Here is a 22,802-nt window from a genome sequence, read left to right as displayed (position 1 = left end):
GTTTCTCTGCAAATTTTACAATAAAAATCACTGAAAACCTTATGCAAATTATAGTTCTGGTATCTCCTGCATTTCTCTAGCTCATTTAAAAAATGACGGCCCTTGAACACCTATTGAAATGCCTCCTGCATTTGTTCTACCAGCTCCCTCCCACGGTCCAGACAGCACCCACCCCTCCCGGACAGGCCTGGCAGGCCTCCAGGCTGCTCACCGGGTGTGAGAACCGGAGACTCATTCATTCCACTGGAGTCCCAGGGATCAATAAAAGATACAGAAGGATGATACATCATATAAGTTCCAAGTTCTTTCAAAGATAAGTGTCCATAAGAGTAGCTAACAGGATTGTCACAAACCACAGAAATTAGTATTACTGGGTGGTGAAACCACCACTCAGAACAGTCTGACAGCATGAAGGCCGCTAGAAGTCGGAGTGTAACCTCTGACGGGTCCTGGCTGCTGCTACAGCTTGGACCCTCTCCCCCAGACCTTTCCCTTCACTTCCCCCACTCTGGCCACATGGGCGGGGTCCAATGTTTGTTCCGCAACAGCGGCAAGCAGGTCTCAGCCTCCTGGCCTTTTCCCTTACAGCCCCCTCTGCCAGGAATGACCTTTCTGTAGACACAGTTGACAAACAAGCGCTGCCCACAGGCCTCTGTGCACGTGCGCACTTGTCCACACACAGAACCACATCTGGGACCATAGCAACCAGGGGCATAGGCTGTAAGACTCCAAGTTCACAGGGCAGAGCAGCGAACAAAGGCCCTGCACAACAGGATGGTCCACGCATCAGGTCCTCCCCACCTCCAGGAGATCACTTGCATTTCAGGAAGGACAGGACATGTACAGTGCTGAGGAGACCCCATGAGCCAGCACACACTGTCACTTACCCCCTCGGAGGGGACCCTCTTCTAGCCCCACCCTGGTCAGCACCCACTCAGCCTTGAGCCAGCCGGCACTTGTGGATGGAAAGGCAGAGAACACTCGGAAGAGAAATCAGAGGTGTCCCTGTGCTACTGTGACATTTAACACACGACAACCTCAGCCCTGCCGGGCCTGCTCTGCAAACCTGCATGGGTTTGCTCTTAAAAGCAGCACCAGGCTCAAATATGATTCAGAAGTATTTAAAATTGTAAGTACCAAGCAAAAGTAAAGGATTTTTAGAAAATGATTTCACCTTGAGTAACTACCATTAGGAATGGAAAGAAAAGGATAATGCTGGTGAAATACTTGGAGATTTTAAAGCAGCTAAGGAAATTGATTCTTACCAAGAGGAATATAGGAGAGCCCTGGCAGCTTTCTCTGAACGCACACAACGTCCCCTCGCTGGGAGGCAGCCCAGACCCTGCTCGCTCCGGACGGGTAGGAACAACCCGTAATTCCTTGGGTGAGCAGCCAGTTTCCCGCCCCTCTCCCACCAATCCCATCCCCTCCTGCAATCCCTGAGTCTAACAGAAAGATGGATTAAACTGAGAAAAAAGATGATGGGTTAAATTGTCTGGGTTCTCAATCAGCCCCTGCACTAACTTGCTGTGTGATTTTCAGAACATTATTCAACCTCTCTGAGCTTCAGGTGCCTTCAGTACACCACCCCACTCCACCCAACATGGACTCCTTGCTAACAATGTCAGAGGCGCACTTTCAGTACAGTCTTGCCGATACCTTGCAAGACATTATCTGGATGGTATGCACTTAAGGGCAAAGCTTCCCGAAAGGTGTTTTCCAACAGTTCACACCTCATTCGCTTCCTGGGAAACACATTTCCTTCATGGTGCAATGCTATGGGTATTTTTATCGCTTAACTCCCAATAAGTTTGTGGATCTTTCCCGGACCCACTGGTTCTGCACCCTGCTGCACTTGGAAGCCACCTGGGAGCTTGAAAGTGCCCAATGCCTGCGCCCCACCCTTGGACACTCCGCCTTGGCTGGGGCACCCCGGTGATTCCAGGTGGCAGCCAGGGCTGTGAACTCATGAGGTGGTAGGTGCGCCTGTGGAGCGTGGGCCTGCCCTTACTCGGGCACACCTCCAGCTGCGTGATTTGGGGCGAGCTACTCACCACTCTCAGCCTCATCTGAAAAATGGAGATAAAAACAGTCTTGCCTCGCTGGGCTTTTGTGAAGGTTAAGCATGAACGTGACACACACACAGAAGCACGGCACTCAGCACAGTCCTCGGCATCCTGTAAGCGCTACGTAAGTTTTCATTGCTATTAGTACGATCACCTTTCACAGAGTCTTCAGAAGGACAAAAAGCCCAGGGACCGGGAGAAGGCACAGGGGACACTCTGCCCAGGGCACTGCCTCACCTCATACTAACGGAGAGCAGACAGCAGACGTGAGTCACCTGGACCCACCGAAAACTCATGGGGGGTGGGGGGCAGCTCCTCATCTTTCCTAGAACTCTAACAGTGCAGTGAGGCTTCCCATCACTATGAGACAGGCTCCTTTGTTCCCTCCTCTTGGCACGTGAGAAGACTGAGGCCCGGGGTGGGGGGATGAAGTGCAGGTTGTCCGGGCACGAAGCCACTGACTGCTGAGGAGCAGCGCAAGCAGTCACCCTGCATTCACAGAAGGGGTTTAGATGGTTCACCCTCTACATTTTCCCCAACTATATGGAAACTTCCCAGCCATCACCACCACAGTCTCCTTGGATAACATCTGGAAATGGCAATATTATCTATAAACTTCTGGATTTAACGAGCGGAAGGACAGAGAAAGGGGCTAGGGGTTGGAGAAGGGATTGTGAGGAACAGGCAAGGCCGGCTCAGTCAGAAAGTGCGAGTCTCCGTGTCCCTGATGGTATGTGGGGTTCACGTCCACGCAGCCGCTTTACACTGGGTGTTGCCTCACCACGTGTGGAATATGACTGGATCCTCTCAGCCAAGGGGTGCGTCTGTGCCTAGCTCAGTCTCTTCTCCTCCCTGCCTAAGGCTGAGAGAAGAATCACAGCCTGAGGCCTCCTGCGTCCACAGGCTTGGGAAGCCCCTGGCCGGCAACCAGTCCGGTGGGGCAGGGTGAGCCAAACAGCCAGCTGGACGGAGCCTGGTGGTGCTGGTGGCGGAGGCCCCAGGGGGCCGGCCTGGGCTGGGGCGCTGCTTGCCGGGCACCGGGAGACTCTATTGTTAGAAGTCACTGGCACGCTGTTGAAATTAAAATTCATCTAACCAAATAATCATTCTGGAGCAAAGTCGCTTTAATTTACCAAAGTGACAAACTGTAATTATTGCTCAAAATGACATCCATTCCTGTATGACAACATTTAATACTCTCTAAAAAAAGTTCCTTAATTGCATGCATAATTTCAAATTACTGTAATTTATTCAAGATTCTGTGAAAACCTTTTAATTTTTTTCTGCAAGATAAAAGGAAATAAGGATAATGGAAAGTCTCAAAACCCTGTAACCAAGTCGTAGGGGTTTGGGGACAGGGCGGATGGAGGTGACCCGAGTTCTCTAGGACAAAGTAAAGAGGAACAATGCTGACAAAGCAAGGATGTTAAAGAGGGGCGTCTATAACCCCGGGAGGGTCAAGTTCACTATAGTGTTATGCTGCCCCTTTTAATTTACTGTCTTAAAAACTCATACTCAACAAGTATGGTGTTTCCCATTTAATTTTCTCCATATTTAAAGAATAACTTCTGTGCTCACAATTCATTTTAGTAAAAACAGGGATTGCCATTTTTATTATTTCTTTCTTCCTTGCCACCATTATGAATTTTTTTAAATTATGGACAAGCCAAAAGGTATACTTTTTGCTGAGACAAAAGATGAAATAATGTTATTATAGTAAACTCTACCCAATTCCTATGGAAGGTAAGTAAAACAAAAATTTTTAATACAAATACTTTATCACAGGAGGTCTACACTCAGCTGTGTTTTCCACCTTTCCTTCTGAGTAACTCCACCTAGGAAGGAAGTGCTTCCCCTGACAGTAGCAGCTCGAAGCTAATTCTCCTTAACCACACTGACGGCTTCCCTGCCCATCGGCCCATCTGCCCACAGGCCTGTATGTGCAGCTCAGCTGAGACGCAGGCCCTCACAGCCCCAGGTCTGGGGAGAGAGGCAACCATGCAGCACAGCGGGGCAGCACACAGCCACCCTCCGGGGACACTCTGCTTCCAGGCACCGGCCGAGGGGCGTGGCAGCACGTGATCCAACGTGCCCCTGACCATCGAGTCTGAGACCCTAACCGGGGCTGAGTCCACCGGTATGAGGCGGCACTTTGATCTCAGCAGACACCCTGCCTGAGTGCACCTGGAGGCGGTGGTCTTTCTCTAACACCGGGGCCCTGAACTGAGCAGCGGCGCCCCCGAGGCACAGCGCTGCTGGGCGGTCCTTGGGACACCCGGGCTTCTCAGTCAGCATCTTCCGTGCCCTCTATCCCCAGGCTTCATTATACCCTCCCCTCTGTGTGTCAGAAAGGGGGGGTCAAACGTACAGCACAGTCGCTGTTGTTAATAATACGGCATTATGTATTTGAAGGTTGCCAAGAGCATGTATCTTAAAAGTTATCACCACGAGAAAAAACTGTGTAACTGTGCGGTGATGACGTTAACTAAACTTATTGTGGTAGTCATTTTGCAATACGTACAAATATCAAATCATTAGGTTGTACACATGAAATGTGGAGCTAGATGTCAGTTATATCTCAACTTTTGCAAAAAGAGAGAAAGAGAACATATACCAGGAAGACAGGGAAGGGAGAAGAGGGCAGAGCAAACACCGGTGGACCCGGGAAGTGCTCCGCAAGCCCAGACCCCCAGGCCCACATCCAGGGTGTGTACGGGGGGAGCGGGGGCGGTGTGGACAGAGGGGGAGAGGAGGTGCAGAAGTCTCTCGGGAGTGGCCCCCAGCACCATCTCTGGGGCATGTGCCCCCTTCCCAGGTGGGTTTGATGAAGCCCAAGTGAGAAGTGGAAGACATGCCCAGAAACTTACAGGGCTTCCTTTGTCCTTTGCTGCAAGACCACATCGCGTCACCCACACACTACTAAGGGGGGAACGGGTATGACTGTTGTCCTGGCGGTGACCGGCAGGGAAAACCTGGCCCCCCCGGGAATGTGCCTCGCAGCCTCCGCAGGCCGCCAGGCATGTCGGGGCTTGTGGAGTCCAGCAGATGTGTCAGGTGGGTGGGGAATCCCAAACGTGGAAACGTTTTACAGTCTCACTGTGCTCGGCATTGGAAAGGTGGCTGCCGGCTGCTGCAGTGTGAAGCAGTCATTCCCTTACTTGGTGGGAGTTAACCCTTCTCTGCTGATTTAACCAGATACTTGGTCTCCACGTGCTCTAGATTCGTAGGCCGCAGTAAATAAGGAAAGAAAAAAATCTACCCTGAAAAGCTCAGCAGGATGTTGTGACATGACAGCCACTGACCCAGACTGAGGACACCTGGGGTCAGCAGCAGCCGACCCCCCAAACGTTTTCCATGGTCATAAACACACATGTTCCTGAAACCTTCAGGAACAGTTTTCCTCTGTATACATATTGCTTTGTGTCACTCATCAATGTGTAATTTCCTACGAACCACAAAGAGGCAGTCCAGGTTAGGAATTCGGGACACTTGAAAAATCAATCTTCCCTGCAAATCTCCCTCTGACCTTTGGTTTCCTCTGTGAATTGCTTCCTTATCGCATCGACTCTGAAACAGTCACCGTGTGCTCACACAGCCGCTCCCGACCACCCACTTCTTCCTGCTGAGGGAAGGCTAAACTTCTAGAAGGGAGATGGTAATAGAGCGTTCAAGTCTGTGTGGCTTACATCAGGGAAAGAGCATCATTAGAAGCTCCTCCACCTCCTCTGGCACCGCCCAGGGCAGGGGGCAGGGGGCAGGGAGGATGGGCTGGAGAAGCAGCAGCTGGCCTGGGGCTGCAGGTGCTGCTTTCCTGTGCGGAAGAGTCACTTGCTCACCTTGACATTGGGAGTATAGAGATTCCTGAGAGAGGCGAGGGCGGCAGACAGTCCCTCGGTGCTGTACCCGATCCACAGGGCTTGCAGATGGCTCGAAGAAATTCCCGTCTTCTTGCTGAGGCCCTGGAAGCAATCGGAGAAAGATCAGCCTCACCTCCTCCTTTCCCGACTTCGGCACCCATGCAAAAGCAGGTACAACCAGGGTGTGCAGGTCGAGCTGACAGGCGGTGTAAGCTGTGACAGAGCATGTGACCTGTGAGCCTTCCCTCCCAAAACTAAGGGTCAAGGGACTAACTGGCCTTTGCTACTTGAACTGTAGGCCTGGGAAGAGATGGCCCATGAGGAGAAAGTTTCTGCTCTTTATAGAAGTTCTCCAGTCAATGAGAAGAAGAATAAGTGATAAAATATCACCATTCTGTAACCCTCAATGAGTGAATGAATGCAGGCAGAGGCCTGTGGGGGCGGAGGGCATCGCTGGAACGGAAGCAAGCAGCCTCGTGTAGAATTGCAGAGTTTAAACTCTAACTGCAAAGTAATCGTGACACCCTGGGGAAAAAAAATCAAACCTGAATGTGATTAAGCCTCTAGATACAACTACCAAATGACTGGAAATCTGAAGGAAAGAGGAACATGTTAAACTAGAGCATGAGAAATAAGAACAACCAGAAAATCCAGGTGGTGCAAAACTAGAGGGCAAGTTGAACCTGATTCTAAATTCAGGAAAATAAGTTGTCTGACAACAAAAACAAACTACATAGAGTTCAAATAACTCATGTTCTTTGACGACAAAGTAACAAGGAAAAAAAGGGGGATAAATGAAATAGAAACTTTAGGTGGAAACAAACTTTAAAGAGACGCAAAGGCCACTATAGCATTTACATACACACGTATGAGTGATTCTGAGTCAGAACAGTGGTTACTTTCAGGGAGAAGGGAGGGGGTTGTGTTTGGAGGGCAGTTCGTGGAGGCCTCTGAGAGGACTGATAAAACTGTCGAAAATCTCCAAAACCAAAAACTCAAAAAGACAATGAGGACAACCGTGAGACCCTTCCTCCCAGTGGTATGTGTCTCACCTTGAAAATGTGTGCCTTCAGGATGTGGTGACCCAGCTCCATGGTCTGCTGGCGGTTCAGCTTGCCCTCTTGTCGTGAGAACATGAAGGCCAGGAGAGCGTGCCCATTCCTGGGGCCAGAAACACAGAGACTTGTAACAAACGGCCCCGGTCCCACACCACCGGCCCCCAGGTGAGAACATCGTCACACTAACCCTGAAATCCCGGCACTTCAGCGTCACCACACAACACGGTGGAAAGCTGCCTGTTTACAAAAGATGGCCAGTGCTGTTTGTTCTTCAAGTTATTTAAAGGCTTTCTCTGGATTCCCCTGCCTCCACGGAGCGACCCAGAGGGGAACCCTAGGTCAGGGCAGGCCTTTGTCTCTGGAACCACACACTCTCTGTCACCACCTTTTTTATGTCTGCCACAAAAACGTATACAACACAGAACCAGGGGTGTTGTCCATGTCACAAAGGCCCAACACTTAGTAAGTCCTCCACTATGTGTTCCTTGGATGGATGGACAGATAGACGAACGATGCAGACAGACAGGTGGAGCACAGCCAGCACAGGACATGGCACTCAGGCCTCCCCTCAGGGCAATCCCCACTGGGGTGACCCTGGGCCAAAGGACACGGCCTTCCAACGGGAGGGAAGAAAAGCCAGGTCCTGCATAGCAACAGCTCGTGATCAGAAACACCTAGGATTCTAGGCTTGAACGGAGCACGATGGTTGTGGGGGGAAAAGAGCCAAGATGTACGAGGGGCCTTGCTCTGTCTGGGCGCCTGGTGGACATTCAACTGACATGACCGATGAAGCCCCACGACCTGTTTCAAGGAGCAGCCGTGTTACCCACTTCCCCCTCCGAGTCTGTGGGACTCATTCTGTCTCCTGCAGACTCCATAGCTTTGTCTGTGCCAATCCCTTCGGAAAGGATGCTAACGGTTGCTTACTGCGACAACAGGGCCTCCTGCACGGTGCGAACTGTTGTCATTTCTATCACCCTGAAAACTGTGAAGTGCTGAATTTGGGGGAGAAGGAGGAAGCAGGCATTTGTGGAGAAAAAGATAAACAGTATGGGGAAAAAAATCATTCTCCTAAAGGTGTTTTCTGATAGCTGCTAATCCAGATGATTAAAGGTATTTATGATTTCACAGTGTTCATCCAGATGCATCCTGTTTCTCAAAGAAGTTATAAACCATGTTAAAGATAAGGAAATAAAGGCAGGTGGACAGCCAGAGATTGGTTTTTATATGACAGGGGAAGGCATGACTCTAAGGCCATGCTGCCACCGAGTGTCCAGGCCAATGTCTGGGAAGGGTCTGGGGGTTCCCCCTGAATGCACATCACCCAGGGCTCCGAGCACGTCCTCCGTCTCCCGAACCCCAGGCTCGGGCTCCCCTCTCAGGTGACAGCCTCCACGCTCCCACCTCTCCTGCTCCCTTGTTCCCTTGTTCGCAGGGAACCCGCTCTCTGCTACCTTCCGTGCCCCAAGCCCCACTCTCCCCCCAGCCCCTCTCCCAGGGTCCCACCAGGTGCACATCACTCCAGCCGGGGCCACTCCCCCAACCACGGCTCAGCTGTCCTCAGTTTCCCCGTCTGCTGCGCTCTGTGGTCATGCCAACCGTGTCTGTACCAAAAACGTGCCGCCCTCACTGGGGACGACCACGCACTTGTCGACGGCTGGGCCGAAGGTTTCCAGAGCTCCCGGCTAAGCATGTGGCTTCCCGCCTCGCCGAGGAGACGATTTTCCACGCAGTCGCCGGTGCCTGCGCTCCCTTGTCTCCAACCTGCCCCTTCCGCCTCTCCTCCTGGTCTCGGGATCACGGGCCCCTTCTAAGTCTACCTTCACTCATGAGTCTGTTCATTTTGCAAAGCTTACACATATCAAGATTTACTTTGTGCCAGATGCAGAAACTTAACTGAATTATTTGACCCACACGACCTGGGAATCGCTATTATTCCCAATCTGTTACACGGGGAAACAGGCCTGATTAGCTGAGTGATCTGCCCAAGACCAAATGGCTGGTGAATGACTGAGCAGAGACTTGAACTGCAGTCTACCCAATGTGAGAGCCCAAGCTTCTAACCAGCAAAACATGCTTCCCATCCATTCATTTGTTCATGACCATGCCCCCTGCACCATGCTTGTTTAATACTAGGGATTCGGTGGGAACAATGGAAGGTGCTCCCTTTGGGGAGGTGGAGGAGGTGCATGCAAACTGACTGGAAGTCCTCCTCCTCCTCCTCTGACTGGAGGAGGTGCATGCAGACAAAAGGACGTCCAGCTACACCGGTGCTGTGCACAGACCCAACGAGACAGGGGCTGCAAGCTGCCCCCTCACTCAGGCCCCATTCCCTTGCATGCCAATTTCTCCTTTATGGATTGTGCTTCCCCACACTGGATGTTTCCAACAACATCCCAATCTCCTGTATGTTAAAAATAAAAACAAACCCTTCCCCACATTCGCACAACCCCAGACCTTTCTACTCTTCCACTTTCCAATCCAGGATGTTGGCTCCCTCCTTTCACTCCTCACAACCCAGTGGAAGGAGTCCCTAGGGGTCCAGGACCTCCTTCTGAACTGAAGATACAGTGGCCTCCTCTTAATCTTCACCTCCCTTCACCCCAATCTCCTTCCCCGAAACCCTCCCCTGCAGCCCGGCGGCCCGGTGCTCCCTCCCCTCTAAGTACACCTCCTCGGCAGGTCCCACCACCGCCCTCCACCAGGGGTGCCAACTCTTCAACTCCAGCTTCTCCTCCAACCTGAGACCCCACCTGCTGTCAGAACCTGTCTAGCTGGGGGAGCCGCCGACCCCACAGACTGAAACTGCTGAAAACAAAAGCTAACTCCTGCTCTGCAAAACCCATCTCACACCTTCCGCTGTTCTTAGCCTAAGAGCAAGGCTACTCCTGGTTTAACACCTTGATGTGGCACCTTCTTCTCCTTGACTCTGCCCACAAGGTCAAGCCACGCCCACCTATCTCAGCAAAGCCTGTCTCCATCTCACTGCACCTGGAGCCAGGTTTGACAAGCCCCCACTCCCGGCTGGTCCCCACGCTCCGCCCCACAACCCCCTGTCCGAGTAGATGATCTGCACTCCAGAACCCCCACAAATCCTTCAGAGGTGACTGATAAAAGGCCACGCTCCTGAGACACATCCTTTATGTAGTTCTTTCTGCTTCTCTGTCCCATGACCAAAGCTCCAGTCTAACTTGATTTATTGTTGCCAGAACGCAGCCAGCTTATTCTGACACTATGCCTCAGATGCCTCACACAGCTCCTCCTGTCATAACAGCCTGGCTCCACCTGTGGCAACCCTACCCATTCATTCCTCAAGTCAATGACGTGGGGAAAAGTGGATGTGAGACTGCTGCGGATTAAAGAACCTCATGCGATCTTAATGAATCACAGGGTCCAGAAATGATCGTCAATGGCTCTGAGACACATTAAGATATTAGTGCCTCCTGATGGAAGTACTCTCTACCACCTATTAAGTATTCTTGCAAAGAAATTTTAAAAAATAAAACATGATCAAGCTTTTAGATTTAACTATCGGCTTATAGAGAATAAAGGTGACAGATGCATTGAAAATGGCCATGAGACCGCAGTCAGCCAAATTCACACTGGGGGATGCTAACAGGGCAGACTACCCAGCTGTTCTTTTTAAACGAATAAAATGCAAAGAAAAAACAAAAAGGAGGGAATCTGGAGGTTCAAAGGAACACAAGAAAATGCACTTTATGAACCTCACCTGGACCCTGCTGCCGCCCAGTAAAACAGTGTGAGGACTGGGGCAACGTGAGCACAGCCACGTGGGCGGTGACACTGATGAGCAGCGTCCACACTCCGAGCACTAGAATGGCATTGTGCTTGGGGGCGAAAATCTGTTTTGAGATTTATAATCAGTTATTTCAGGTAAAATATCATTTTGTATTCAACAAAAAAAACCGGATGGAGCAAATTTTCCAAATTTGAGTCGTGTTTAATTCTAGGTGATACAAATGAAGGCTCTGAGTAACTTAATTGTTTAACTTGGTGATTCTGCTCATGGATAATCAAAGGCAGGAAGAAAAGAAGGGAGGGAGGGAGGAGGCGGGAGCAGCAGACCCTCTGAAGGCTCCCCTCTGTAAGGTGACGAGATGAGGTGGTGCTGTCTTTTTACAGATAAGAAGATTAAGATTTGGAGAATTAAAATAACTTGTGCACAATGCACTAAGGCAAACAGGATTTTCGTGCGGACCTCCCTTGAACTCTGCTGCTTTCCTGCAAAGCACCAAGACATTCACAACAGGGTTTTGTGTAACTGACCAACGTGACGCCCACAACACGGGTCCCATGAAGGAATCATCGTTTGCCTCCGAGGACATGCGAAGTGACATTTTACTAAGACGTCCAAACAGCTTTCTAAATGGCCACAGTGTATTAAGCAAAATAAGCGGAGGGGAAATTTTAATACAGAAAAAAATAATTTGGAAAATGTTTTAAATGCAGGGAAGGGCAGAAATAACAAGTGAAGTGTCATTGTCTCTGTTCGTTGGATTCTTTTTCCTTTTTCTTCTAACTGGGAAAATTAGCACCAATTGGTGTGGGAAGACACATGCTACCCATCTTTCCAGGCCCAATTTAAAGGTTGCTGTGTATGTGACGCATTTTCCAGAAATGGTCTCCCCCAGCGGAGGCTTCTTGTTCTCTTCCCTGAAGGCCCACGAGCAGTCTGGCTCCCCCCGGCGGCCGCGGTGCACCTCGCCTGCCCTCCTGTGTGGGAAGTCCTCAAGGACGGGGCCCTCGGCCCGGGAACCTCTGTATCTGTCCCATGACCCTACAAGTGGAGGGTCATGTGCAAAAAACTTTTGCTGAACTAAGTCTGGTAGCTTCTTTCCAATATTGTTCTATATATTGTCTGTCTGCTGATTGAAGTTCAAGAACTATACAGGTCTTGGGTACACAGTTCTGAGAAGTACTGGGTTGATCAAAAAGTCTGTTACGTTTTTCCCCGTGCGATGGCTCTAATGGGGCTTACATCATCTCTAACTTCACTCAAAGCAATCCTGTTAGATTGTATTGTGACAGCTGTCATATCAGCGTGCACTTAAAAAAAATATCACAATTGATGAATTTTTGTGCAGCCACCTTAATATTGAAGATGGAAGAAAATACGTGACATTTTCAGCATATTATACATTATTATTTCAAGAAAGGTAAAAATGCAACCAATGCAAAAAATTTGTGCAGCTTATGGAGAAAGTGCTGTGAGTGACCGAACATGTCAAAAGTGGTTTCTGAGGTTTCTTGGTGCTGCTGACATTTTGGCCAAGTAATTCCTGGCTGTGCGCTGTCTTACGCACTGGAAGATGTTTAGCAGCACCCCTGGCCTCTACCCAATAGAAGCCAGTAGCAGGAGACAGCCAACACACTCAAAATATCTAAATCAATAAACTTGTTGGTAAAAATAAAAAATGCCTTTTATGGAAAAAACATAATGGACTTTTGGGCCAACCCTGTAACAACTCCTCTGCACACCAAGTGCCTCAGCCTAGTCCTGGCCCTGGCCCTGGCCAGCCCCCGTGCCTGCTTACGGGGACACACCAGCACCCAGGAGTCCACGGGTTAACGGCCCACTGGTCACCCCTCTCACAGCTCTGCCTCAGGATGCATGGCCTCGGTGCCACCTGCCAGCCGAGAGGGAGGGTAGCTTAACTGTGACCACAGCCCAACTACTTCTGCCTCAACCCCCTGTAACAAGTCTACACCCATTGTTGAAGTCTCTACAAAGTCAATGATGCCCTATCTTCCCAGAAAATGATCTGAATTTTTGTAGAAATTAACCTGTCTTCCCTAAGTATGTCATGACATAAAATTTACCTAGTTATTATGGTCTGGCTCAATAACCTGGGTGTCACCAGCTTTAGAAGATAAATTCACAGCCCATTGTCACCTAAGAAAACAATACTATCACAACACAAAATAGCAGTTAGACCTATTAGGTCAACATCGTCAACACTCACAGGGAGAAGGTACCGTGCTGACCACAAGTTCTTACTCTTTTCTGGCCCCTAGCATCTTATCAAATGCCACATCCAGCCCTAAAAGACAATTTGGCAGTTTGCCAGACCTGCTGCAGGAATCAGGAGCAATTCTGACTCACAGAGAACAGAAGCCATTCAAGACAGCAAAGATGCAGGCCAAGGCCGGAGCCAGGAATAAGCGGTGTCACGAACATACCCCAATCTGAAAGCACCTACACCTTTGAAGCATCAGGCTGCACAACTGGCGGGTTTACCACTGCCTCTTCCCCTGAGCAGCAGGGAGAACTGCGTCCTGGCCCCGCCCTGCTGCACATCCTCAGTGGAACCTTCACGGTTGCAGCTGCCCCACCACCATCTCAGAAATGGGGCATCTGAGACTGGAACCTCCGTCCTCGAGACCCCAAATCCCAGGCTGTTACACTGAGCTAAACCACAAGTATAAAACGAATGACCAGGTGTGATCAGTGTGTTCCCCTCTGGGCCAGCAGCCACATCTGATCCCTGGGACAAGCTGTGTGCTCATGAGGTGGCAGGTGGGGAGGGGTGCTGGGGGCCCAAGACAGTCTGCAGACCCCCAGGGAAAGACAGCAGGCTGGGAACAGCTTCTAGAGAAGCCCGCTGTTTCCTGGAGCGGGTACACACCTTCCCACCACAGACGGCCCCTGCGACAGGGGACAGGATGGCACAGAAGTAGCACCAAGGCCTCACCTAGCTCCTCTCTTACCCAAATGTACTGAGGAGTCCTAAAGTTCTAGCAATTAGAGGGAGGAAGCCTTTGGTTAGGAGCAGAGAGAATTTTCCATTGCTCCTCCTGAATTTTGCATTCTGCATTGCCTTTCCATTAAAAAAAAAAGTGACTCATGCTCGAAATTCCTTCCCCACGTGCACAACAGACCCCTACAAAGAGCTGACAGACCGCGTCCTGTCCTACCTGGGCTCACACAGGAAGGCCGTGTTTTCGCCGTCCGCTCTCCAAACCAGCCACTCCCTGAAGGACGGGTGGCAGAACATGCGGGTTTTGTCCCGTCTCTTAATGAGGAAGCAGGACAGGGCTTCCATCCTCTGCTGAAAGTCTTCCCACCCCTGCTCCCCTTGAATGTGGCCAGCATTAATGGCCTGGAAGATCTGCTCGTCCGTCATGGGGTGGAGGGACGCGAGGGCCACGTTCAAAATCGGAAGCGCCCTCTCGAAGGCAGACTGGGTCATGAACTTCATGTTGCACTGCAGCAGGTAGAGCTCGGACAGAGACACGGGCACCACCTTGTAGCTGGCACTCTTGATGACCAAGTGTCCCCTCTGGAAGAGGTCCAAGGTGAGTTTGAGGTACAGGTAGGAGCCGAGGCTCCGCAGCACCAGGTGGCTGCTCACTTTCCCGATGAGGGCGGCGTCGGCCTTGCCGTTCAGGGAGATATTGCTGAGGATGTCTTGGCTGCTGTGGACTCTGTGCTGGACGTAGGCGTGCAGGTCACTGTGAATGTCCTTGTTGTCGGGAAAGTCGTCCAAGGAAAGCTTAACAAACGGCAGGGCACTTACAATTTCCTGGGGAAAAAACACACGCACCACAGTGTCACTCCGCAGAGATTTCTTTTTTTGTGTCAGCTGCATTTCAAACCAGATTCACTAGTTTTCTTTCAAGGAGGATTTTCGTGGATTACAGGGACTCATTATTTAGTATTAAAACATGTAATAGGATAAGTTGAAGATAAAAAGCTTATGTGAAAGAAATCCTGATGCAAGATCAAATCAGTGAAGGCTTTTCCAAAGCCCTGATCCGAAGACTCAGCCAAGCGAGAGGGAAGGGCCCAACGACAATGCCACCTGGCCGGACCCCAGTGAAGGGGCAGTGAGGCCCAGAGGTGACCTGATACTCATAATCCTTACATTGTGCAACTGGTTATATAACCAAGACAAACACAACCACCACTGTACTCTGAGAACACAGCCGGACGTGAAGATAAGAGGCACCCCTCTCAGTGCACAGATACCAGGGCGGTCGACCTGAACCAGGGGCCGGAAATGGCCTCGGGCTGTGCCCAGCGCAGCAGTCACAAGATGCCCGACCCTGGTATAGCCCACTGTCAACTTCTTAAGTTGCTGCTTTTAAAAGTAGTAAACTTTTAAATTGAGGCAATACATGCAGAAGTGCACAAATACGAGTGCGTGGTGTCATTAATTTTCACAAAGTCAGAGCTCCCTGGTGACCAGCAGCCTGAGAGCAAACGCCAGCTCCCTGACTGTCTGTCCCCACGCTGGAGATACGCATCGTCCTGACACGTAGCAGCAAAGATGAGTTTGGTGGGCTTTTTGGTTTTTAACGTGTCACTATCATTTCTGAAGTACTGACGCCCATGTCCTCACTGAATGTAGTAACTGCAGCCCAGTCACCACAAAGCCGCAACCCAGGCACGTGCCCTGACTGGCAATCGAACTGGTGACCTTTTGCTTTGTGGAACGATGCCCGCCCAACCAACCAACTGAGCCACACTGGTTAGGGCCCGAATGCTACTTTTAAACAAGTATCATTAAAAGGACAAAAATTTAAGGTCTCTACTAAAAAAGAACAAGGTAGAAGAAAGGTGTCAATGGCTGAGGTACAATTTTAGGGTTCAAATGACAGGAAGCATGAGGAAGAGAATTTTTAAAAAATCAAAAAAAAAAAGGAAAAGAAAACAAAGTCCCACTGCAAACCCACACAAACGACTAGTAGGAATCATCTTCCGTCTGAGCAGGCCTGTTGGCCGCACACCTCACACAGCTCCCAGGCCCGAGTGACAGGGAGCGGGGGCTGGGCCCCAGTCCTTTGGAAGCACAGGTGCAGGTCAGGGCTAACAGAAAACTTACCTGACATCCTGATAAATGTGCCCTGAGGGGTGAAAAGGTCAGCATTTCACACATTTGGGGTTTTGTGCACTGCCACCTTACAGTCTTAGTATAGTTTTAAATTCAGCAGCTAAGTGGTTTACAAATTTAAATTGTTAGTATTAATCACTGCAAAATTTGAGTATAAGGATTTGGAAAGAGACATGAAAATTTTTTTTTTACCTGAAAATTTGCTCTCACAGTCACAATCAACTTCAACCAGGCAGGAAATTTAGAGATAATCTTGGTGATAAATGAAGAAAGTGTATCTCCATAATCAGGTTTATGAAACTCAGCTTCATTCAAACCATCTATCAAAATAATGTATTCTTCCTCAGGAATTTTCTGCTCTAAAGGATAAAATTTTTTAATTAAGAAATTATGTATTTCTATAAGGTGGCACCACCCACTGTATTTTAATGCATAGTTTAAAGTGTCAGGAAAAGCTAAAAAAGGTCTGCATATGGCAGAAGAAACAGTTTACACAGAAGCATATTTTCTATTAAATGCATTATGGAAACTGGAGCACAGAGCCAAAGAGGGAACCACTTCTCACAAAAAACAGTTTTCAGAAACATATTGCATTGCACACACTTAGCAGAATCCCACCCATGTATTACAGTTAGCACACCATAAACTACTATTTCTGGGGCAAGGACAGTGAAGGTAACACACAGAGATGGATTCTGGGAAAGACCCTAGGCTCCCCCCCCCATACCAAAGAACGCCTACGGTGAGTATCTGGGGCGGGGGATCGACCCCCAAAGGGCACAGCATCCAGCCCGAGGCTCCTGCAAGCTGGGTGGAGAGCTCTGCTCTAGAGAGTCGTAGAACAAGGCTCTTTCCTACAAACCTAAACCTAGTCTCCTATTTATTAGCACCAACCTTCTGCCCGAAACTGAGGAGAAAGGATGACACCTGCTTCAATGCCCTCTCTGTAGCACCTTTTGGAAGAAGTGCTATGAAGGCAGATAAACTAGCTCAACAGGTGAGGAGGAGGAGGGAGGAAAAACCAAAGGGCCCATAACAACACTAATGCCCCCCGTCTTCTACACTGTTCAGGGGCAACAAAATCAGACTCCCAGAAATGGCTTTAGGTTCAACTCAGCTGAGCAGAGGTCCTGAAAAAAACATGCTGGCAATGTTCCTAAACAACCACCGTATCCCCCTGCTATGTGGGAGTGCAGAGTGTGCAGGCGAGTTTCTAGAGCACAAGTCAGCTACATGACCTACAGCTGCAAATTAGCTAGCTACCTTGGAAATGTTTGACTGGTGAGTCAGTTCTCATACGAGGTATTTCATTTAAAACCACACCATTTGGGTGGGTCCTTGGGAAGACAGTTCTGAGAAAAAGGAGGAGAGACGCAGATTCACCCATGCCTTCTCCCGGTGCCCGTCTCACTTCCGGCCCAGGGCCCAGCTGACCCCCCTCCTTCTGAGGGCGGCCCTGGGGACGCGGAGCTACTGTTGAGGGGGTTCTAGGGGACTGCTGGGAGGTACCGTTTCTCAGGTTTGTGAGTGGTTCCAGCACTCCCCTCTTGAAGGCAGCCACGGGGTCCTGCACGCATGATCTGAGGCTCAGCATGCTCTGCAGCTGGGGCTCCTGTATCAGCAGGTCCCTGTAGGCAGCCAGCTGGTGGGACCGACAGAGCAGTGCCGCGATGCTGTGCACGAACTCGGGCACCAGGCACGTGTAGGTGTTGTCAGCCTGGCAGTAGTGGTAGGCCACAACCTGGGGGGAAGCAGACCAGCAGCGTCACCTCACCTTCTTCACACTCTTCCTTTCATTCTCTCAAACGGGGACAAAATTCTAGTGTCTGCAAGGTAGCAGAACATGTTGCTTCTCTTCCCCAAGATGGAGACATAATTTAGCTTAATTGATTTAGTGATTCCTTCATTCAATTCACGTGGCTTTGCCAAGACCTAAGCAACTTTTTATTGCAGTGTATCTTGACCAAACCCGCCTTGATCAGCATCAAGATCAGCACTAGTCAGTGACTACAAAAGCTGGGCCGGGAAGTCACAGCTGCTTCCTCCCCGTGGCAGGAGGACCAGGCGGCCTGGCTGAAACCCTCAGCCCCTTCTCCACACCCACCCTGCATGGACGCCGAGCAAAAGTTCAACAGTGAAAACTGGAAAAGTGAAAACCTGAACTCAGCAAATCTGTGCCTATGCTGTGCAGGGACAATGAGGAGGAGGGAGCAAGAGGGTCCCTGCTTAAGTTCGGAGAGGATGGCGAGGATCCCCTCTGTTGGGACTGATAAGACGACGCAGCAGGTTATTCATTCAAGTCCTCGAGGAGAGTGGCAGATGAGAACTGTCAGGAGTGAGCAGGACTCCGCAGGTAAATAAAAAGCCAAATACTCTGCTCAATGAGGATGAACTAAGGAAGTATGAGGTAAGGAAGGTTTTTAGAAAAGGTCAAAACACACAGTGAAAAGTACTGATGTTTTTCAGCAGCGTCTGAGTCTGCACCTCTCTGCTCTACTGCCCCCACCCCACCCTGCCCGGCACACACAGAAAAACCACTAACTGTGGTTCACAGCTGAGGACAGCAGACACACAGTTAACCGCCCGCCAGGGTGACCCAGGTTAACAACGAAAGATCTGTGGTTAGATAACAGGTCTGCAGACTCTTAAAAGCAAGTGACAAGAGCAAATGTGGCCAATGTGGAATCTTCATGTGACTTCTGTTCTAGACTAAACTGATCGGCAATGCTCAGGACAGACGACTGCTCTTCCACGCCCCCTCGGACACTGGTTAGCAGGATCCCATGAGGACTCCTGGGCTGGAACAAACTACCAGTGAAACAGCCTGGACCACAGTCTAGCCAACACCCAGCGGTGCATCGTGAAATCAATTTGGAGCCAAACACCTTTTTTCTAAAAAAAAAAAAAGAAGTGAATATGATAGGATGTAAAAATTAGTATAGTCTTGCGATGCTTTTGCTTCAGTTGTGTGTGTGATCACATGTGTGTGAGCACTAGGTCTCTGATGTAAGATCTATTTCTTATGGTGGGTCACAAAGTGGTGTGAAAAATCAGGGTGACGGGTGCCTCATCATCAGCTCTACATCCCTCCCTGCGGGTCACCTGTTGGTGCACAGAGGACAGGTCAGGGTGTCGGGCTGCCCACGCCAGGGAAGCAGAAGTGAGGAGCGAGGACCTGGGGGGCAGAGAAGCACTCGCTGCAGTCACCCTGGGCCCACCTCCACCCCGGGGGCTTCCTCGCAGATGCCCCTCGTCACCAGATGCCCCTCATTCTTCACCCCCACTGGCTCTCCAGCTCCAGCACCTCACGCCAGTGCTGCCAGGGAGACCCACGCGGCTCCCCAGGAGCGAGGCATGACAGTCTTCACCCAGGAGGGTGGCTGGTGAACCCGTGACAGAAGCTGAGCAGATGGAAAATTTCTGAGGACCTTGACAAGCATAAATTTTGGAAGTGGGAGTCAGCCAAGTCTCTTTTACAAGAAATCTTGAACCAAGACTCGAAGAACCAAAGGCCTTGGGCACAGAGCGTGGGCGGAGGTGGCCCAGGGGTCATGTTCAAGGCTCTCGATCTCCTTCCTGCTCTCATGCCAACTTTAAGGGTGGATTTGTGGCAAGTGCAATACTACCTCCTGCTGACTGAGGATTTTTCAATCCATTATTTAAAATGAACACAAGTCCACTGCCAATGTCTTAAGATATTTATTTTCGGTCATGCCTTTCATTTGCAGGACTCTATCACATTTTTATCAAAAGCTATACTTTTGCATTAAGCAACTGCTGTCCCTGTTGTGAGATCTCTTTTACAATTCATTTTTTCAGAAGCCAATCTCTCTCTCTCTCTCTCTCTCTCAAAGTTCTCATATAACAGGAGTAACACTACCTTGGAAGCGAGGTATTTCACTGCATCCTCCCTCGGTCTTTGGTTTTCAGGAGCATCAGACCCCGACCTGGTGGGCATTTTAGCCACATTGGTACCACCTGCAGAAGTACTTGGTGAAAGCAGTGGAGTAAACGGAGGATCCGGGGAGGAATCTGAAGCTGCAGAGGAAAGAGACCGATTCCATTGATGACAGCATCACGGTGGGTTGTGCACAGCGTGGTGGTGAACGTGTTTCTCGAGCAGAGACAGAGAGCACGCCCACAGGGGAGGAGGGAACGCGGCCCCACCTGCACAGGTGCCCCCTCAGCCCACCTTCTACCCACCCAGCCGTCCTCCCTGGAGAACCACTGTTTCTCACTTCCTTCATTATTTTTGGTTTTAAAACAATACCTTGAATGGCTCACTTGTTCCTGGTTCATTATGTTACACTTTCTTTTAATGTGTTTATTATACATAAAATAAGCCATAAAATCGTCAATCTTTGGCAACTCCACTCCATTTTTAAGCTAGTTTTTATATTTTCTGTAAACCCAGTATAGAAGACAAAGGCTGCAGAGCATAAGTACAGAAGAATTCTGTGCACACACCTTCCGGCCTGTTCTGCCAGGAGCCTCCTGCGGTAGTTTTAGGACCAAAAGTTCCCCAGGGCACCTGACCAGGCCTCACTGCCCATCTCTGCTCCTAGAGAGCGGAGACCCGAGGGAGGGCTGGCCCCACGCCAGGCCGCACCTACACAGGCGCGGTGAGAGACAGATGCCGGAACAGTGCCCACCGCATGACCACAAACCTGACACAGCAGCTGGGACGACCTGAGGAAAGCTGGGAACTTACGTCTGTCCAAACAGTACTATCTCCATCTACCCTATGCTAATACCGTGAGCCAGGCGAGCCGTTCAACTCGGACGTACTTTTGGGTGACGGGCCGGGGCTGTTGGAGGCGATCTGCCTCATGCGGCTGCCATGGCAGCTCAGCGCCACCAGCTTAGAAATGATGGCCGTCTTCCCGAAGCCCACGTTTCCCACAACCACCGCTCCTCTGTTTTCCGCCAGTTCTGCGTTCCTCAGGTTCTCTTCGATCTGGTGGAAGAGCCAATCCCGTCCCACAAACACAGAGTCTGTTGTGATGCTCGGCACCTCAAACAACAGGGGCTTCAGCAAGATGTCCTGTGGCTTGTAGGGAGCAAATCGTGCTGAGGGAAAGAGAGAAAGATCGTTATTAATTTTACACACTAAAAAACTCAGTTTATCATGACACGTATGTTACACTTGCAGTTTTACCCCAAAAGGAATCTGTATTTCCAATCTGATCCTATTAATACTTCTGTGATACCTCATTTATTATACACCATTGGGGCTACAAACTGTCCTATTTTAAGTGACTTTCTAGTCCTTTTATGTCTCTACATTATTCCCATGACTCAAAGCAGACACACAGAGAATTAGAGAAAGTGATTTTAAGGGCCAAACCGCGTCTCATCAGTTTACCTCCAACAGTATTTAAGACACATTTCTCCCACAACTGTCTGAGTAAAGGAAAAGGGCTTCCCTGGAGACAGGGCCCCAGCTCTCATGGCAGCGTGGGTGCAGGGGGTGTGATCCACCCCCGGGCGTGACTCTGGGGGTGCCCTACTGACCACACAACAGTGCATTACAGGGAGATGTGTAAGGTGGCAACAGGGCTGATGCTTTACTGATTACAAAAAAGGGGGGAATGTTAAACTACTCCTCACTTTAAAGTAACACGTTCCAGAATGATTTTTCAAATCCAGAAGTTAATCACACATTTTAAGAAGTCCAAATTGTGAAGGATAGTGGCCCCCCCAGCACACCTTCCAGATAAACTTTACACACACATCATTCACATTGTGTTTTAAAAGCAGTTGGTTTAAATGCTGGTTATCACAGACTTTCAGCATTCGGTGAAGGAGCTCGTCGCGCCCACATGACCGGATGGAAGGACACGCACCTTTGACTTCCTGCGCCCTGCCTCCGGCCGTATTGTGCCATGGCAATCGAATTGACGTTCGAAGAGGAGCATTTCTCTGCCCATCCAAGTAACTCAAATCTTCCAATTTGGTTGAGCTAGTCGCTGTAATATGAAAGTGAAGTTTAGTTTTTTGAAAGTTCAGTTTAATATCATACCCAAGCTATTACAATTACAAATTAATTACTAAGCAATTCCATTCAGGCATTCAACAAAATGTATTTCAAAGTGATTTTAGCTTTGTTTACCCACCCAGGTTTATTTTCCCAGCAATGCTGTCAACCAAAAGGTGGTAAAGAGTCAAGTACTGCTCATTCTTGAATGAAAGCATGTTGATATGGGTGCTAACAGTCTCCGCAATCCCCGGAAATAGACAAACTTCACCATAAATTTTTATGAAGAAATGGGACAATCAAGTGTCACTCAGAAAAGCTCCAGCACTCACTGCCAGCACACAGAATGGTACTGCTGCTCTCTGCAGCCCTGAGAACCTGCCACTGGGCCACAGCGCCAGCCTTGCTCGTTAAGTGAGCAGCTCCCGCATGCACGGCTCCACAGCCCTCACAGTCAGCTCTTGGCTGTGTAAGGAGTCCTGTGGACTTCACTGGAAATAAACATAGTCCTAAGCTTCAAATATTTGTGTGTATGTATACATGTAACATAATATTCCAGTGTATACACTTTAAAAAATTCTAAAAATAAGTAATCACATTTACCTCTGATCAAATCAGTAAGATTTATAGCACATAGGTACCTTTTTAAAAAGGATTTAGGCTCTATTTTAACTTAGACATAGTTGATTATAAAAATAACTAATGCAGAATAATTTTACTAATTCTCAGCAAATCTTAGAAGCAAATATCCAATGTGCTTTTGTCTTTAAAAAAACTCCTCTTAATTACAAACATATCCTTGGTCACAAAAAGAGAACTCTAAATAAAATTAATTTAGTGTGGTTTGTGGGTTAAGTGGCCCAATGTAAAGTACTGCTGCGCTCAGACACATGGTGATCTTCCAGGATAATAAAACTCAGATGTCATCCAAGGGCAAATGAGGAGGAAGAGGGAGCTACATCCCAAGGCTAAGACTTCTAAGTACTGGA

General features: G+C 49.4%; 1 protein-coding gene across 5 annotated transcripts in view; it reads right to left on the bottom strand.

Annotated features, from left to right (window-relative positions):
* Nucleotides 1-22,802, bottom strand: part of TANC1 (tetratricopeptide repeat, ankyrin repeat and coiled-coil containing 1) — a 222,223-nt gene that overhangs the window by 40,467 nt on the left and 158,954 nt on the right. For all 5 annotated transcript variants that reach the window (XR_008389666.1, XR_008389667.1, XR_008389668.1 and 2 more), the window contains 8 exons: nucleotides 21,683-21,805; nucleotides 20,625-20,906; nucleotides 19,717-19,874; nucleotides 17,346-17,577; nucleotides 16,029-16,195; nucleotides 13,918-14,525; nucleotides 6,976-7,084; nucleotides 5,903-6,025 (listed from right to left, as the gene is read on the bottom strand). Coding sequence is in view for 1 of the 5 variants with exons in the window: in XM_037140442.2 (XP_036996337.2) it covers nucleotides 5,903-6,025; nucleotides 6,976-7,084; nucleotides 13,918-14,525; nucleotides 16,029-16,195; nucleotides 17,346-17,577; nucleotides 19,717-19,874; nucleotides 20,625-20,906; nucleotides 21,683-21,805 (1,802 nt within the window). In the remaining 4 variants the exon portion in view is untranslated. The remainder of the gene's footprint in view (nucleotides 1-5,902; nucleotides 6,026-6,975; nucleotides 7,085-13,917; nucleotides 14,526-16,028; nucleotides 16,196-17,345; nucleotides 17,578-19,716; nucleotides 19,875-20,624; nucleotides 20,907-21,682; nucleotides 21,806-22,802) is intronic.

Source organism: Artibeus jamaicensis, unplaced genomic scaffold (genome assembly GCF_021234435.1).
Source record: "Artibeus jamaicensis isolate MK-2021 breed Jamaican fruit bat unplaced genomic scaffold, CSHL_Jam_final contig_936, whole genome shotgun sequence".
NCBI classification, from domain to species: Eukaryota; Metazoa; Chordata; class Mammalia; order Chiroptera; family Phyllostomidae; genus Artibeus; species Artibeus jamaicensis.
Note: the sequence above shows the minus strand (reverse complement) of the source record. Positions and strands in the feature narration are given on the sequence as shown.